The sequence below is a fragment of the Podarcis pityusensis genome (genome assembly GCF_964106645.2).
Source record: "Podarcis pityusensis genome assembly, chromosome: 1".
NCBI classification, from domain to species: domain Eukaryota; kingdom Metazoa; phylum Chordata; class Lepidosauria; order Squamata; family Lacertidae; genus Podarcis; species Podarcis pityusensis.
In genome coordinates, this window is record NC_138028.1 from 15937354 (window position 1) to 15953884 (window position 16531).

General features: G+C 40.7%; 1 protein-coding gene and 1 long non-coding RNA gene across 7 annotated transcripts in view; one reads left to right on the top strand and one right to left on the bottom strand.

Annotated features, from left to right (window-relative positions):
- The first annotated feature begins 848 nt into the window (after positions 1–848).
- On the top strand, positions 849–6011 carry LOC308470531. Its single transcript, XR_013982466.1, has 3 exons — positions 849–1091; positions 3113–4544; positions 4759–6011. It is a non-coding gene; the product is annotated as an uncharacterized lncRNA (long non-coding RNA).
- Positions 6012–6727: 716 nt separating this feature from the next.
- Positions 6728–16531, bottom strand: part of PPP2R5C (protein phosphatase 2 regulatory subunit B'gamma) — a 76594-nt gene continuing 66790 nt past the window's right edge. For 4 of the 6 annotated variants that reach the window (XM_080979653.1, XM_080979652.1, XM_080979657.1 and 1 more), the window contains 3 exons: positions 16280–16352; positions 12448–12564; positions 6728–9729 (listed from right to left, as the gene is read on the bottom strand). In XM_080979653.1, coding sequence (XP_080835779.1) covers positions 9598–9729; positions 12448–12564; positions 16280–16352 — 322 coding nt within the window. In that variant the 3' untranslated portion in view covers positions 6728–9597. The remainder of the gene's footprint in view (positions 9730–12447; positions 12565–16279; positions 16353–16531) is intronic. The other 2 variants (XM_080979654.1, XM_080979656.1) reach the window with 1 other exon arrangement.

Below are 16531 nucleotides of genomic sequence, written 5' to 3' on the forward strand. Positions count from 1 at the left end.
TTTCCCTGTGTTTTTAAGCTGCTCTTATTCTCCCCCCCCCCCGTAAGCCATTTGGAGTCCCTGTCAGGGGGAAAAGTGGGGTATAAATAAATAAATATACAATTATGATAATAGTAATAATATGAGAAAACCCTCAGGTTTCAATCCTGAGCATTACTTGCATTCCTGGGCTCGTTTGGGAGGAAGGGCATTAACAATATTTAAAAATTACTTGTCTCTTTTGGATTTTCATATGTAGTTTTTGGCACAACCGAAGGAAGCACGCTAGTATGCGATGCGTGTTTTCCTGATTAGAAAGCTACTTACGAGAGTGGAATCCTCAGGTTCCGGTTTTCTGCAAAAGGAGCTCAGTGGGGTTTGCTTTTGAGTAGGTATCTGCAGGATTGCGCTGTTAAATTCTGCCACTCTTGTAAGCTAGCAAATACGATGATGTTTTAAATGTAAGCCTGCTTTAGACATGGGACTATTTTTAAAAAAAATGTCTAGCCAAAGCCATTACAAGAGGTGAAAATACACAGGACAGAATAAAATTAATTACACAGTTAAAATTAAAGGTTGGGATTGTGTGTTTGAGAGAGTGAGTGAGTGTGTTTTCTAGAGATAATGTAAAGCAAATGCAACGCCCAGGCTGTTTCTTTCTCTAGGAAGCAGAACTCAATAGGGCGCAAATGTCAGATTTGTGACCCCGCCTTCCCGCTTATTCTCAGGAAATCTTTTTTTCGAAGCCAAAGGCTGCAGGAGAAAAACTACTTGTTCCAGATTGCACTGCGACTGTTTCCGCCGGAGCAATGAAGAAGCAGTTTTGAGGCTGTCACTACGCAGCCTCTTGCTTCCTTGCTGCCAGAGAGTTGCGCTGCAGAGCTTTGCCCCGGATTGCAGCGCGCCGAGTGTGATGCATTTCTGATATTTTCGGCTACGGATAAGGAGTTAACGCTGCGGCCTTCTGCACCAAGCCCCACTTGAGCTGAGTAGGCAAAACGACTGCAATCTTAGCCACGCTTCTCACATGGGGCTTAGACACAATGAGTGGACTTCTCAGCAGACTCGGGCTGGTAAAGACGCCTAGGAAACAATATGGGAATTCTTTCTGGGTAAACACGTGTAGGATGAGGCAGCCCGCTTGCTGTAGTCTTTAAGCACGGATAACGAGGGGCTTACTTATGAGTAAGAGGCCAGAGGGACAGAGATTAAAGCAGGGTTTCCCAAACACGGGTCTCCAACTGTTTTTGGACTAAAACTCCTACCATCCCTAGCTTAGCAGGACCAGTGGTCATGAATGATGGGAACTGTAGTCAAACAAACAAACAAACAAAACTGCTGGAGAACCAAGTTTGGGAAACTGATCTAAAGGATTTACCATTCTAGAGGATGAGCAGATAGTCAATGGATTGGATTTCATAGAGCAGCGACGTTTCTGAACCCTATTCAGCCCCTGCCAGTGTGGTCAGTGGACAGGGATGATGGGAGTTATAGTCCAGCAACATCTGGAGGGCCACTGGTTCCCATCCTGGCCCATACAGGGATAGCGGACTCTCCCCTGCTGGAGGTCTTAAAGCAGAAGAAGCTGGGCAGCCACATAACAAGAGCCTGTTGGATGAGTCTCAGTATCCTCTTCCTGTAGCAGACCGCAGGCAGGACCGGAGAGCAACAGCACTCTCTCCAAACTGGGAGTCTAAGCAACAGGTATTCAGGGGCATACTGCCTCCAACAGCAGAGACAGAACATAGCCATTTTGGCTAGCAGCCATTGATAGCCTTCATCACCTGCCCAATCCTCTTTGAGAGCTGTCCCAAGTCAATGGCCATTGCTACATCTTGTGTGAGCCCATGTTTTAACTTTGTGCTGCATAACAAAGCAATTTGTTAGGGAATGTTCAAACTGGATCTCTTGCATCAAAGGGGGTGGGTCAGAGCACAAGGCCCCTACAACACTAACTCCAACATGCATGCACAAGGTCTTCCTTCTAGTTGGAACACACTCAGCTATGGATGGGAAGACGGTCTTGGGTTGCAATTAAGATGGTATCTATGGCTAAGGAATGCTCAAGGCTCGTCTCTCATCCAGGATAGCGGTACTCCAAAAGAGGGAAAGGGTAATTTCATTCCTCAACACACGGTGCTAGTGGATTTTCTGGAAACCAACACCGGAGTGCTGGAGAGACTATAGAGAGAATAGCCTATGTATCCAAGCCTTGCCCAGCCCTCCCCATGCAAATTATTGCAGTAGATTCAGCTTGGGACCTGGACATGTTGGGAGTCTCTGTGGTGGCACCTACCTCAGCATAACTGCACACTTCCCAAAGAGCAGCTTGAGCAGAAATAATAAAAGCTTGTGAATGAACAATGCTTTCCAGCATGCCAAGATTGTGCTGAAAACAACCTCAACGTGCTGGGGGCCCTTGAACCCAAGCTACTAACTTGTTGCAACAAATGGTGGTTCTGGTTCTGTGATAATGGCAGCCATTTCTGTGGGATGGTTGGCTTCTTTTAGAGGCTACATAGTTAAGTGTACCAGGGTGGAAGAGGTGAGCATGGATTCCTTGAGACCATGGTTAAAACTCTACTGGGTCTTCCCCAACGGTCAGTCCTACCTAGTATGTGATTTCAATGGCAGGGTTCAAGATTGATACATCCAGGGAAGCAGCTGAACCTGTCCTCCATCCCTACTGAGTAACAACAGAAGCAGCTCATGCATTGCTGAAAAGAGGGAAGGGGCTTCTGGACCAAAGGGTGTTATTTCAAGGTCATGAGTGCTGTCATCTCTTTTTCTAGAACTTAACTACTGCCTGAACTCAAAAGGTCCACAGTGATGGCCCTTTTTGTTTTGACTACAAGATCTTCAATGAGAACAGGCAGGGAGGAAGCACTCTTGACCTTACTGAAGTGGAAAGAAATACAAGGTAAGGAACTTGTGCCCTTAATTTGCTCTGCTTTCTGATTCTTGTCTCAGTGCCATGGCCAGAGGACTACTCCCTAATTAGTTTAGCATGAGAGATCAGTGCACCAATCTTCCACTTATTAAAAGAACCTTGCCTTCCTTGAACATCTCTGCATGGCTTTGTTACAGGGGAAAAATGGACTGAAGGGGATAAACTTTCTTTTCTTTTTTTAAGGTGGTATAAAGGGTAAGGTAGAAAGATAAAGAACCCCGGACGGTTAAGTGCAGTCAAAGGTGACTATGGAGTGCGGCGCTCATCTCACTTTTCAGGCCAAGGGAGCCCGCGTTTGTCCACAGACAGCTTTCCAGGTCATGTGGTCAGCATAAACCACTTCTGGTGCAACGGGACACTGTGACGAGTGCCAGAGCGCACGGAAATGCCATTTACCTTCCTGCCACAGCGGTACCTATTTATCTACTTGCACTACTGTGCTTTCGAACAGCTAGGTTGGCAGGAGCTGGGGCAGAGCAACGGGAGCTCACCCCGTTGCGTGGATTCGAACCGCCAACCTTCCGATCGGCAAGCCCAAGAGACTCAGTGGTTTAGACCACAGCATCACCTGCGTCCTGTTGGTATAAAGGGTAGATATCCCCAAGAAGGGTGAAGGCACAACAATGTAGACATGCCATTCCATTAAAAAGAGACAGTGAGGGTAGGGGTGGCTTTCCCTTGTTTTATTTCAAAAATTGAATAAGACTGTTTTCTGCATGCAACAGAGTGCAGCTTGGACTGCAGAATTTAATTTGTGCTGAGTTTGCTCCATAGTGGAATATGTCTAGGGAAAGGGGTTGGCTAGGATAGCCTTGTGGTCCCTTGCAATATTGTAGCATTCTAATATATGCTGTGGAATTCTAAGCATGTTTAAGACTTGGAAGTAAACCTGAGTTCAATCTTCCCTAGTAAATGTGCCATGGACTGCAGCCTCGATTTCTTTCCCGTTTGCAGTTAACCATTATGCCTAGAGAGAACTATCTGATATATGTTACTGCCTCGAGGGTTATCAAACACAGAAAATAAACTTAGCTACACAGCAACATTTTTCTCTTTAATTTTTTATGAGTGACAGTTGCATGAGGTAAGGCATAATGTAGCAAGAGAAATGTATTATTTAAGGAGACCACATCCCAAAGCGCCATTATTTTTTCATGATTAATGCCAGGTTTCTCTCTGGATAATAGACCTTTACCCCTTGGCAACATGGTCTCTGCTTCCCTCACCCAGTAAATCGGTTTGCATCTTTGCTGTTACACCTAATTTGGTCTTCATCTATATTTGAGGATTGCTGCACTAAAGTTTGAATGCAAGTATGCAACAGCCAACTAGAAGGATGCATAGCTGTGATCATGCCCTGCAACATGAAAACTGGCTTTTTGTTACAAAAGCTGATCGGTTTAATCAAATTCCAAACCAAGTGTATAGAGAAAATGTAGTTTCTACTAGATACAGAAAACCCTACTGTAAAGTTCATGTATTGCTTTCAAGTCTTCATGTCCTGGTCTTCTACCTGACTAGGACAACGATCCAAGAGATGCATGAACAAATGTTACGGGCTTGGTATTACAATGGCATTTTTTACTGTTGCTTGAAGAGCTGCCCCTCATAAGGTGTCATTAACTACAGTGGTACCTCGGGTTAAGTACTTAATTCGTTCCGGAGGTCTGTTCTTAACCTGAAACTGTTCTTAACCTGAAGCACCACTTTAGCTAATGGGGCCTCCCGCTGCTGCACGATTTCTGTTCTCATCCTGAAGCAAAGTTCTTAACCTGAAGCACTATTTCTGGGTTAGCGGAGTCTGTAACCTGAAGCATATGTAACCTGAGTTACCACTGTACTTCTGAAACTCCCTGCTGTACACCGTGCAGCATAGGTGGCTGCTGTTCAAAGTACAAATCCCTTTAGGTCTACAGGACCAATTACTAGGTGCTGACCTTGATTCAGAGTACCATGAAAGAATTGACTCTCCATTAATTCAGGAGGAAAGCAAGCTAGGATTTTGACTCTTCCCGCCACGAAGATCGGCTCACATACTTCACCTTGGTTCATTTGTCAGTTTGTGGGACGCTGGCCCACCCTGCTGCTACCCTTGGCTTCAGTTGTAACTATTTCGAATGATTTAATCCTTCTGTCTCAGCATTTAACTACAGAATTGTAGCACCAAGTAGTGATGCAACCACACACAATGGACTGTAGTCCTGAAGAGCACAGCGTACTGACATACTATCAAGACGAATCATGATCATTCGGAGCGCCGAGCTGCATACAGTGGTGGTTTTATGCCGGAAGAAATTGCTTTCCATTCGTGTAAGGCAAGGCACCCAATTTTCATAGACTCCAGTACTGCATGACCCTCAATGCAAAATCCAGAGTTGCTGAGGGTGCTCCAACCTTCAGGATCTGCTGTGGGTCAGTGGAGGATCACAGAAAATTGGGAAGAGGTTCTGCATTAAACCGAGAAAAGCACAAGAGATGTGGACCAGCTGAGGAGCGGGGGCTGTCAGCCTTTTTGTGTTGATGCAAGACTCTGGTGTGGCAGCACCTACTACTGACACACTATCTTCAAAGGGTTGGTCAGGAGTGAATGCAGCCCACCAGCCAAAACGGATTAGCCCCCTCTGCTCAAAGCCAAGGAAGCTCTTTTGGCTGCCCGGGAGATGCTGGGGCTTGGACTTTGTCCAGCTTCTAAAGGAAGGAAATTCCACCCCATGGCATGGTTACATGATGCGTGTTGTGTCAAGAGTCACATATTAGTGGACAAACTTTGGGTTATTTAAGATATTAAATGGGTCAATTTGACACTATACAGTACTGTCAAATTGGCCACTCTGTTCATGGCTCAGTGAAATTCCTATAAAGAAAGTTTTCTACTTTGAGAGTAAACTTGCAAAGTTTGGGGGGGGGGGGCACACGACCAAGTAGAATGTCTGCCACCATCAAAAGGTGAGGGATCTCATCTGGCTTGTATGCAACATTTAGTAGTGTTTAACAACTGCAGGAAAATGGATTTGTCTTTCAGTAAGCATAGATTGAGACAAAATCCTAAAATCCTTCTCAATTTTAGGTAATGAGATTATTATCTATGGTTTTAACTTTAAGAGTAGCAGTCATTTTTTGCATGGAGACACTGGAGTGCTAAAACCATTGTGTTTTGAACTAGGAAAACCCAATTATCAAAAACCTTATTTTTTCACACAACAGTTTATGCAACTTTCGTAATTACGGGCAGAGTGAACACACAGGTCTGAATTGTCAGGGGGACAGAAATGGAATCATCAGTTTCTCCTGGCCACCACCTATATATAGGCTGCTTCATCATTCTACGCAACGTCAATTGGAGGCTTTGAGTCTTCTGTAGATGATGTAGCCCCCCTTAAAAGGCCTTATTGAAACTTTGTTTTGTATGGGTTTTTTTATTGGATACCTACATAATCTGCCCTCTTGCTGGAGGATCCTTTCCTTAAGTTAAACATAGTTTTATGATGAGCAGGTAAAATTCCATTTCTTCTTTATTTAATCCATATAATACACCAGTTTTAGAATTTAAAAACTAGATAAAAGAGCATATTAAATGGCAGGTGTATGAAGTTTTTCTTCATAAAACAATGTCTGAACAAAAAAACCTGAATTATAAAATATTAAAAAATAGGTTGGTACATTTGAACATAGCATTCAACTAAAGCATAAAGATACAGATATAGTATAAAGAAAAATTGTGCCACTTACCTATAATTTTTTTTTTTGCTGTTTCTAGGAACTTTTTATTCTGTACATAGGACCATTCTGTACAAAATATGAAGTCTACATTTTTATTACTCATTACAATAAAACAAAGTACAATGTATGTACAATATTAAAATGAAGCCAGACTAAAGCCACACACAAAAAAAGACACTTGGTAATATTCTTTTTGACATTCCTGATGTACAGGCATAAAATTTTGGAGAACATGGGAAGATGGCTAACACTGAACTTTATGAAGAACAACAGTCACCAAAACTATATTTTATTTGCACGTTTTTATTTTGGATGTATTAGTTTTAGAATAATTTAATACAGAACTTATACAGAGCATAAAAATGGTGATAACAAACAAGCCAAACAATTAGTGCTGCTAAATTTTAGAATATTGCTTAGGCAAGTTTGTCAACTGGCCTAAAATCTCAAGAGCAAGTTTTCATGGCATAATTTTCCTACCTATCCCAGAACGTTAGCTTTTTGGTGAATGTTTATCTTCAGTAAAGAGAAAAAATAAAATCTAGACAGTGAAAGATCTTATACGTTGAGCGTTACACAGTCAACCAAACATTGATATACAATATTTTCCCACTCCCCCCAGAGGATAACATTAGTTTGAATGCTTCTTTCCAGAAACCTCTTTCATGAACCTACTGAACAGCCTAATTATAAAAAGGTATTTGACAGGTTACCAGCTAAAGATGGAAGTTCAAACAATGGTATATCAAAATACATATAGACATTGCCGTTTGCAATTAAAAAAGCACCCTTTCCCCCCACCTCAAAAAGGGAAGACATCTTTAAACTGCTTTAAATTACTTGTTTTTCATGGTAAACCATATTTATTTTCAAGTTTAACAGGAATTGTTTTTACACAGAATGGGTGTTTTATTTGAAGCTTGGAGTGGTCTTTATATTAATTTAGCTCTGCCTTACCACTAATTCCCATCACACCACATATGATTTCTCCCCATAGCTTTTGCAATAAATATTGGACATTTTGTTTTAAGTGAGACCAGACAGCAGGCACTACAGCTGCACAAGGTTACTATAACTGCCTGTTTCGCACAATAATTTTAATGGATTCACGATACCTCATTTCCTTAAAAACTTATTTTAAAGAAGCCACATGTTTTAACTTTTTCTGCATCAAGACATTAAAACACTGTTTGCTACTGCCAGAGACAAAAGAAAGAAGTTGCTGGTTCTAAATAAAACACAACTGAAACCCAGCTCTTAAGCAGGATACAAAAGTCTAAAAATACTGGCCACCCTGAGAGAAATCAAATATCGAAGACAAAGCACTATATATATAGAAAATTTCTTCGTGCTTTCCCATCCACAACAATAAAAAAGAGCTCACAACATGCACGTAATCTTGTGGACTATATAGCAGCATTTGAAGATCAACAGTAACTTGGATGAGTTTTTTTTCCCTTGTGAGGTGTGTATGTTTTACATGTGCTTTTCACCACAGAAAACAATATGACAGCAGAACTTTTGTAACTCATTTCTCAGCTTTTAAGACAGGCATCTGAAAAATGCATAATGCAACGAGGATCTGTTGCCTTATTAAATATAATCTGAAAAGGTACTAATGCTGCACTCTCATCAAACTATATCATCCAGAGAAATGTATCCAGCTAGCTGGTCTCATGATGTCTACAAAAAGAACTCTTAGAGCTCAAAATATGCCATGCAGTAAAAACTCAGGTAAGGGAGAAAAACATTTAAGTCATTCTGGTAAATGAAATAATATTTTTTGGGGGGAAACCAAAATAAGAGTTATGCAATGACTTATTTTTTCTTTTTTTTAATGCAATTTATTTCTAATCAAGGCAGACAGGATTTCAGTTTTAGGAACACAAATTCTTTTTCTAGCAGGTCAGTTCCAAAATACTCAGCTTCTATTACATGCTAAAAGATTGGAAAATATGGCTTCAATCCATATAAAGTACTTTGAGGGTGCCTCTCTCTGAAATAATTTTCAGAGCTCCCAGAAATTAGCCGTGATTGAAGATTGTCATGAAAATTGCCATTCTGTAAGCTGAACTGAGAGAACAATTTAACTGTGTGTTTCCAAGCTGCCAGGAATTTGTCAAGGCAGTAATGCAGGTTTGTTCCCCCCCCCCCCCGGGAAGTTTTTTCAGTGTTATAAAAATGCCTAATAGGTTTTTGGTGAATTTACAAACTCGACTATTGCCACAGTACCAACTTTGGGGACAGGAAGAATAGAAAGAAAATGGCCTCAGCCTACCAGGCACTCCTGTACTGCAGCTTCCAATTAGGAAAACCCATGCAAGGCCACTTCGCCCACACAGAAAGCAGTTCCATATAAATAAGGAAAAAAAAGGAATGTGCAGTCACACACACATTTTCTTGTGTGCCCGCACATATATGATGTACATGAGCCACAAGCTGCAGCCGACTGTAGTCTAACAGGTGTACATACTGCAAACAATATGATCAACGTTACGGTTTCATGCTTTTCCATATACAGAACTGCTTTCCATGCCCCGCACAAAAGAGGGAAGGTGGAGCAGCCAAAAAGGTTTAGGGAGGTTGTGTGGCAACAGTGTTTGATGATTTGCGCCAAGGCTGTTCTTCTCTCAGTAATAATATGGAGGGGGAAAAGTGCATGCTTCCGACTGGTTAGTACTATGCCAGCATCCTCAAGGAAGTGTCTTCGTTTAATACTTGTCAACCCAAGATTCTGCATATAGAATCAGATAATTTACCATTGTTTGAACAACTAATCTTGAGCTGCGCATACTGTATCAAAGTTATTGCCTAAAGAAATGGGATTGGGGAAAAAGCTTTGACTTGTGTGTAACTGATCAGTATGGCACAAAAAAAGTAAGTTCTCTACTGTGGAACAGAGTCCAGAAAAAAGGGTTTTCCTCCAAATAAGATTTCACTTGAATAGTCTAATGCCCATCATGCGTTATTAGATCATCAGCTCGGCAATGGGACTCCAAGGCTTTCATGGTATAGATATCCTGAGGCAGTTCGGACTTGCGGCGCACAATAACACGATCCTTTTTCTGTTCCTTCTGTGCCTAAAATCAAAATGCATTTTTTTTAATGCAATGGTTTAATCCACAACAGGTTGGTTTTTTGGGTGAAGAAAAGTATTATTAGCAAGCTTACGAGAGCAAGTTGGCAAATACAACCTGGCTACTGCTGGAATGACTTGGTTGATGCAATGCTTATCCATACACGGCACCCCTCTGAATACATTTTTGGATTCTCCTGGTTCTTTGGGAAGCCACCAAGTCCATAAATTTAACAGTCAGTACATACTATCATTATAGGCATACCATTTTAAACTTGTTTAGGCTAATAGCCATGCCCCCTGGTGAGCAGTCGTGTAGCAAACTGTCCTACCAACTCCCTCTTTCGGCTACAGGTGCCCATTCCAATTGTGCGGCTACCATCCTAGACAGCACCATCCTAGGAGTCAGACATAGGTCCATGGAAGCACAGTGTATCACTACAATGGATGGAATGGCATGTTTTGATTACTCACCCAAGTAGGTCAGTAAGTCCAGAAGTAGTGTACATGGATGCATATGCAGCTGCCATACATAGCACTATGGTTTTCTTTATCGGGGAGACACATCTATACTATGCTTGCCTGTCTCCTACTGTTATTTGGCCCAAAGCGAGAAAGACCATGGCCTTGCACTCTGCTGTTTTGCCAGCTGGAGAGATGCATAGCAGTGCTATGGCAGCTGTGAGCCAGGCTTTCAAATGCAGGCATAGGCTCCTACAATAACACTGAGGATGGAAAAAATAGCAGGTTGCAGGGACAGAAATGGGGGAAGGAGAAACACAGGTGACATAGGTTTGGGGGTGAGCACCTGTCCACCCCCTTATAATGATTTACATTCAGTCACTAACCAAGTTTCTTGGAGTAAGATACTGTCAAAACTTTTGAGATAATGAGGTTGGGGTCAGTAGCTTTGTTCTTCCATCCAGCTATATTCCAGGAAATAAACGTTTTACGTGTTTAATATGTTTGGATCGCCAATGTTTTATGGATGGTTTTTTCCTTCTTTCTCTTTTATGATTTTATTGTCTAAATTATGCCAATAAAGGCTGAATGAACGAATTTATATCCTTATTTGGTCCTTATGTGGTTTTAGCCTCAAAAACCTGTGTAGTAAGTAGTCATGGGCAGGATCTGAATTAGGTCGGGACTAGAAAATCCAAGATGCTGAGGGGTGGGGTAGAGGGAGCAGGAATAACAACCAATGATCATTTTCTACCTCCCTGAAGTATACGTATGTTGCTAGAAATATTGAAGTCCTCACTAGACCAGTTTCTGCTTGACAAGGAAGCCTTCTAATGAAACCAATTGTTATTAACTTTTGCACCATATTTAAATATGCAGTATCTCTATGTTTAAACCAGGAGCCACCAACTTTTTTGAGCCTGAGCACATCTGGAATTTTGAGAGTGCACTGGATACTACCACCTCTGATTGCTTCCCTTCCTTCTTTGGTCTTCATGCACCCACCCTTTTGTTTTCCCAAGGGTAAAAATCGCATCCAGTAGAATTAAAACCAATCCTCTTAAATTTGCCTCCCCACCAGCAAATGAAAGACCACACTGGTAGACTGCACAGTAAAGATCACAAATCTGGTCCTTGTGGCCAGCACCACAAACACATTTACCCAAGGCATAGATCCCATGATTCAACACGGGATGAGAACCAAACCACCAACAAATCACATAACACATCTATGAACAAAGATGTGGCCTATAATTAGATGGTAATTTTGAGATGTTCCCTTGCAAAAAAAATTATGAGGATCTGTGCTGCAGAACCATGTTTTTTTGGTACTGGCAGAACTGGAAACCACCAGATGTGTGATGGTTACAACTCAGTCTACGGAGGCACATGTGATCTTTGATTCGATGGTGGTAGTGGTAGGGGAAACCTATTAAAATTCTGCAGTCAATTGGATCCATTTTATTGAATTCATTATGTGTGTGAGCATGTACGTGTAGACACAGCTTTTTCTCTGTTCTTTGGCTCCTGATGCCTGTGGCATGCCACCCCCACCCCTTTCACTCTTCCTCTACCCTCTTGGTCACTTCACTTTGTCTTGAAAAGCACACAGAGCTGAAAGAGGAAGCAGAAAGGAGTCTTCCAATTTTCCCCTTTAGCTCTCTGCATTTTTCAAGGAAAACCCTCACCACCTTCTGAAAAAAGGGGCAGTTAGGGGATGAGCTTAGAAGCTTTGTGGATGCCAGGAAATACCCAAGGGTGCCATTGCAACCACAGGCATCTCATTCATGGAACCTGATAACTAGATGTGCGTTGATTTCTCAGTGTGGCTTTGGCAGAGAGGGCATCAAGACTCACTGGCAATCCTCTGACGGCAGGGAAGCCAGGGCTGAGCAGTCTTGTGCTCAGGCAGCAGACACGGGACAAGGGAATAAAAAACATGGAATTTCAATAAGCGAGTTCTGTTAAGCAATCTCTTCACTGTATATTTGTTGAAATACCCACTTCACTTTAATGGTTCTGAAGCCACTTAATAAACATAGGACAAAAAATTCTCACTGCTCACATATGCAACGGGACACGGTCAACAGCTACAATAACTATTTTACTGACAACAGGAAACTACTTAGAAATTACTAAAATTATTCTGCTCGTTTCAAATTTGTCATTTAGAGAGGAAAAGCATAACTACTAACCAAAATGAGTAATTTCTAAATCAAGTTTGGAACGAGTAGGCTAATTTTTCTTCCTATGTGCTTACCGGACAAGCTTCTTCTTTCATTGTCTTTTTCAGCACCTGCAAGTCTTCAATTAAAGGCCCATCTGTTTCCATTGCAACAGGACTGCTCACCAGACAGGTGTCACTAAATACTGAGTACTAACCAAATGCAAAATGTTTTATGTCAGAATTTTCGATGGCAAAGCTTAAGATTAGCAACAGCAATTTTACTGACAGAAATGTTACCCTCACACTTGATTAAGAGTAATTTACACATTTTGTTGCACAAATCGAGTTTTGGATTAAACCATGAACTGTTATAGCTTCTATCTTAAAAAAACAGGAGATCTGATAGTCCAAACTGCTTGTTGAAATCTAATAAAGCCGTATGTCCAATGGAAATAATGAAATGAGCATAAAAATAATAATCTAAGGTTCATTTTGTCCGTGTTGAAACCCGTTAGTTAAGGGTGAGACACGACTGAGGTTTTTTGAAACTGTGTATGGTGGAGAAAATGTGTTGTTCTATCCAATAAAACCCATTTGCAGGAGATAAAAAACAAAGAACAAAACAGAAAATAACTTCACACAGTGCTTAATTTATGGAATCTGCTGCCACAGAAGGAGGTTATGACCACTAGCTTAAATGGCTTTAAAGGGGAATGCCTTACTTGTGAGGCTTCCCAGAACATCTGACTGGTTGTTGTGGGAAACAAGATGCTGAATAATGCACTATTGCTCTGATCCAGAAGGGCTATTACGTTTCTGCAATGGAAATATGAAACAATATGGTTCTCCCAGTTTGGCTTTATGCACCCAGCCCCCTTATCCTGCACCACCTTTGAGACTTTGAAGGATTTCCAAACTAGACACGCTAAATTGGTGTGATGGGAAATTCAAATGAGAAACAGTCAGCTACGTTCCGTCAAACCCTAAACTAGCTCCTAGGACCCAAGATACAATCAAAAGTAACCTTTAGAGCAAACATCTTTTTACTGGTTGATGACCTACCATTTTAAAATTTAGTAGAAGAATTTAAGACCAATCGCTGCACAAAATGACGGCTAAAGGTATGCCAGGAAAAGAAGACCAGCATGCTAAAATATTTGCATTAGCCCAATTATTGGTATCAGCACTTACCAATAATAAGAGGCTATATGAAATAAATAAAAAAATTGCCCAGTAGCACCTTAGAGACCAACTAAGTTTGTTCTGAGTATCAGCTTTCGTGTGCATGCACACTTCTTCAGATACCAAGTGTGCATGCACACGAAAGCTTATACCCAGAACAAACCTAGTTGGTCTCTAAGGTGCTACTGGGCATTTTTTTTTTATTGCATCAGACCAACACGGCTACCTACCTGAATCAAGAGACTATATGGTCTTGTTTGCACCTCAGTAAAGCATAGTTGATAGCATTATATCCAAACCAGAGAGTGTGGTTTGTTTCACCCAGACAAACTATGATATCCAGTTTGGATGCAACTGTAAGCCAAGGATCATGGTTTGTTTCTCTTAAGTGCTATCCAGAAGCAACAAAGCAGGCAAGGTCATGGTAAACCATGAACTATGGCCTACTGGGATGTACAAACGGGGCCAATGAAGTTTTATGAGTCAGCAAATCTGCTCTAAGATAAGTCACTAATTTGAACAATTATCCAACAGACCAATTAATCCTTTAATATATTTTCTGCATGAAATTCATTTTATAATAACTTATCGCTGATACTAAATTAACCTGAACAACAAAATGTTTATATGAAATTGGGTCCACTATTTATACAAACTGATCCACACAAGCAGCATGCATGATTACTTTATAAAAAGTGTAAGAATTACAAATTCTGAAATCAATCATTGGCATTGGTGTACTTTCACACCAAATCTTCTTTTACGTAATTTAATAAAGCAACGTATTGCAAAGCAAAACAAAACCAATGGTAATTTACTTAATATTCTTTGAAAAAGAAGTCTATTTAAAAAAAAGTATCATGGTAGCAAATTTCTATGTTCCCACAGCGTTCAACAGGGTTTATTTCTATGTAGGATTACCTCCTCTGTGCCTCAAAAACCATGGCAGTTGTAGCGACTGACCATATTTGCATAGCTAACTTCAATGCCAATTCTAGACTCCTTTCGTAGTTTACTCCCTTCACAATTTTACACATCTTTACTCAGAAATAAATCCCACCAAGTTTCACAGGATTTACTTCTCTGTAAGTATGTCTAGGGTCAAGTACAACCCCAGTAAGGTCTTAATCAATAACCTTTTCTAATGGGAGTGTTGTCATTATTCTTTGGGTGCATCAGACACGCCATCTGATAGAATAAATGCTGCAGCATACTCAAATTCATCCAAATAAAATTATTTGAATATGTACTTCTAATAACAATCTTCTCTATAGCTATTGCAATGTTAGCTGGAGATTTAAACCAGACTGCCATTCAACAACAACAGAAAATTGCTCAGCAAATGATATGTCTGCACTAAAACTTAAAATAGTTTTCAGACCTGTTTAAATTGTCATGATTCCTAACTGAGGAATTCTGGAACTTTCAGTTCTTTTTATAGAACAAAGATTTCCAATACTCCTTCTTGCTGACCTCCAATTAAACCAATTTGAAAACTAGTTTAAATTTCTACTGTAGATGTGCTAAAAGAGAGTCATATTGCTGCAGTTCAATCCCATGAGTGAAGTTCAGCTCACAGAAGAGAGGTAATTCCTGCCAATTCCAAGTTCAGCTCTGTGCCTCCTGAAAACCTGAACCGGAGGAGGGATGGAGGACCCTACAGAACAGCGTGGGAAGTGGTGTAAGAGGCTGCAGGGGGAATTGGAGAAATCAGCCTCCTTCCTTCTACTGGATCTCCCACCCTTTGGTGAACAGAAGGGCTACTCTGGATACGAACCAGAGGGATTTTAATCTATTTGTTTTATTTCATGAAATTTATATACCACTTGATTGGGGGTGGGGGGGGTGGGGAGACACCTCAAAAGCGGTTGTGACCAAGTCTGCCAACAGGCCACTGGCACAATGACATTTTAAAACACCCTTACAGATTCAATGTATCGCTTGAATTATTTCTTTATTTCATAAAATGTGTACACCACTTGATTTTTTTAAAAAAAATACTCAAAGCAGTTTACAAAATGATAAAACAATAAAAAGGAGTAAAAAAAAATATCACAACTCTACTTTAAAACATACAAAAGGTAAAATTCTAAAACAGATTAAAAATGACCTCAACTTCCTAAGCATCTGAGTCAGCTTGTCCAAACAGGTGCCAAAAAAGAGTACAGTGAAGGCACATGCTTGATCTCAACAGGCAAGGGATATTAGGGCTAGTTCTAATTAAATATTTTGCTAGTCACGTTTTTTTCAGGCGACGCTTAAGAAGTATGTGGAAAACACCTAAACCCGCATTTGTGGTGTCTCATGAGTCACAAGTATGAGAGCAGCATCTTGCAAGGTTCCTGGGACTTATCCCAGAAATTATGTATGTTGTTTTCTGCGTGGACTTTTCCAACATTACATACAAACAGTGGATTCTGTTGGCTTGTCAATAATTTGCTCATACATGAATACTGTTCTCTGGCTCACCTGTGGCAGCTACAGCTCTTAGAAGAAGTATTTATTAAAGACTGACCATGTAATGAAGAGCTTTTAACAACCAGGCTATTGTGTGGTATTTGTTATTGCCACATGGACAATTGGAAACCACCAAAAGATGCACACTTCAGCCACACCGAGTCATCTTCTTTAATTACTTTAAAAAATGTGAGTAAGGAAATGTTACATTCATGGTGGCCCTTATTGTTCCAGCAGTATCTAATGTACAGTTGAAATGTTCAGCCTCTGAACGTTTTTGAAATACCTGGGGATTTGATTTGGCTAGATTTTCTATTTTAACCCAAGCTTCTTCCCGTTCCTTCATTTTTAGCTTCTCCCTAGGGGAAAAAACCCACACACGTCACAGAAAAAGCTCAATGAACTTTTCAAATAAATCAGATTACTAAATTGCTTTTGATACTACAGAAAAGGACAGGGGTTTTTTTTTGTATTTACTTGTTTAACGTTGGACATATATTTAAATATAACAGAGGGTTAAACAGCAGCCATAAGATAT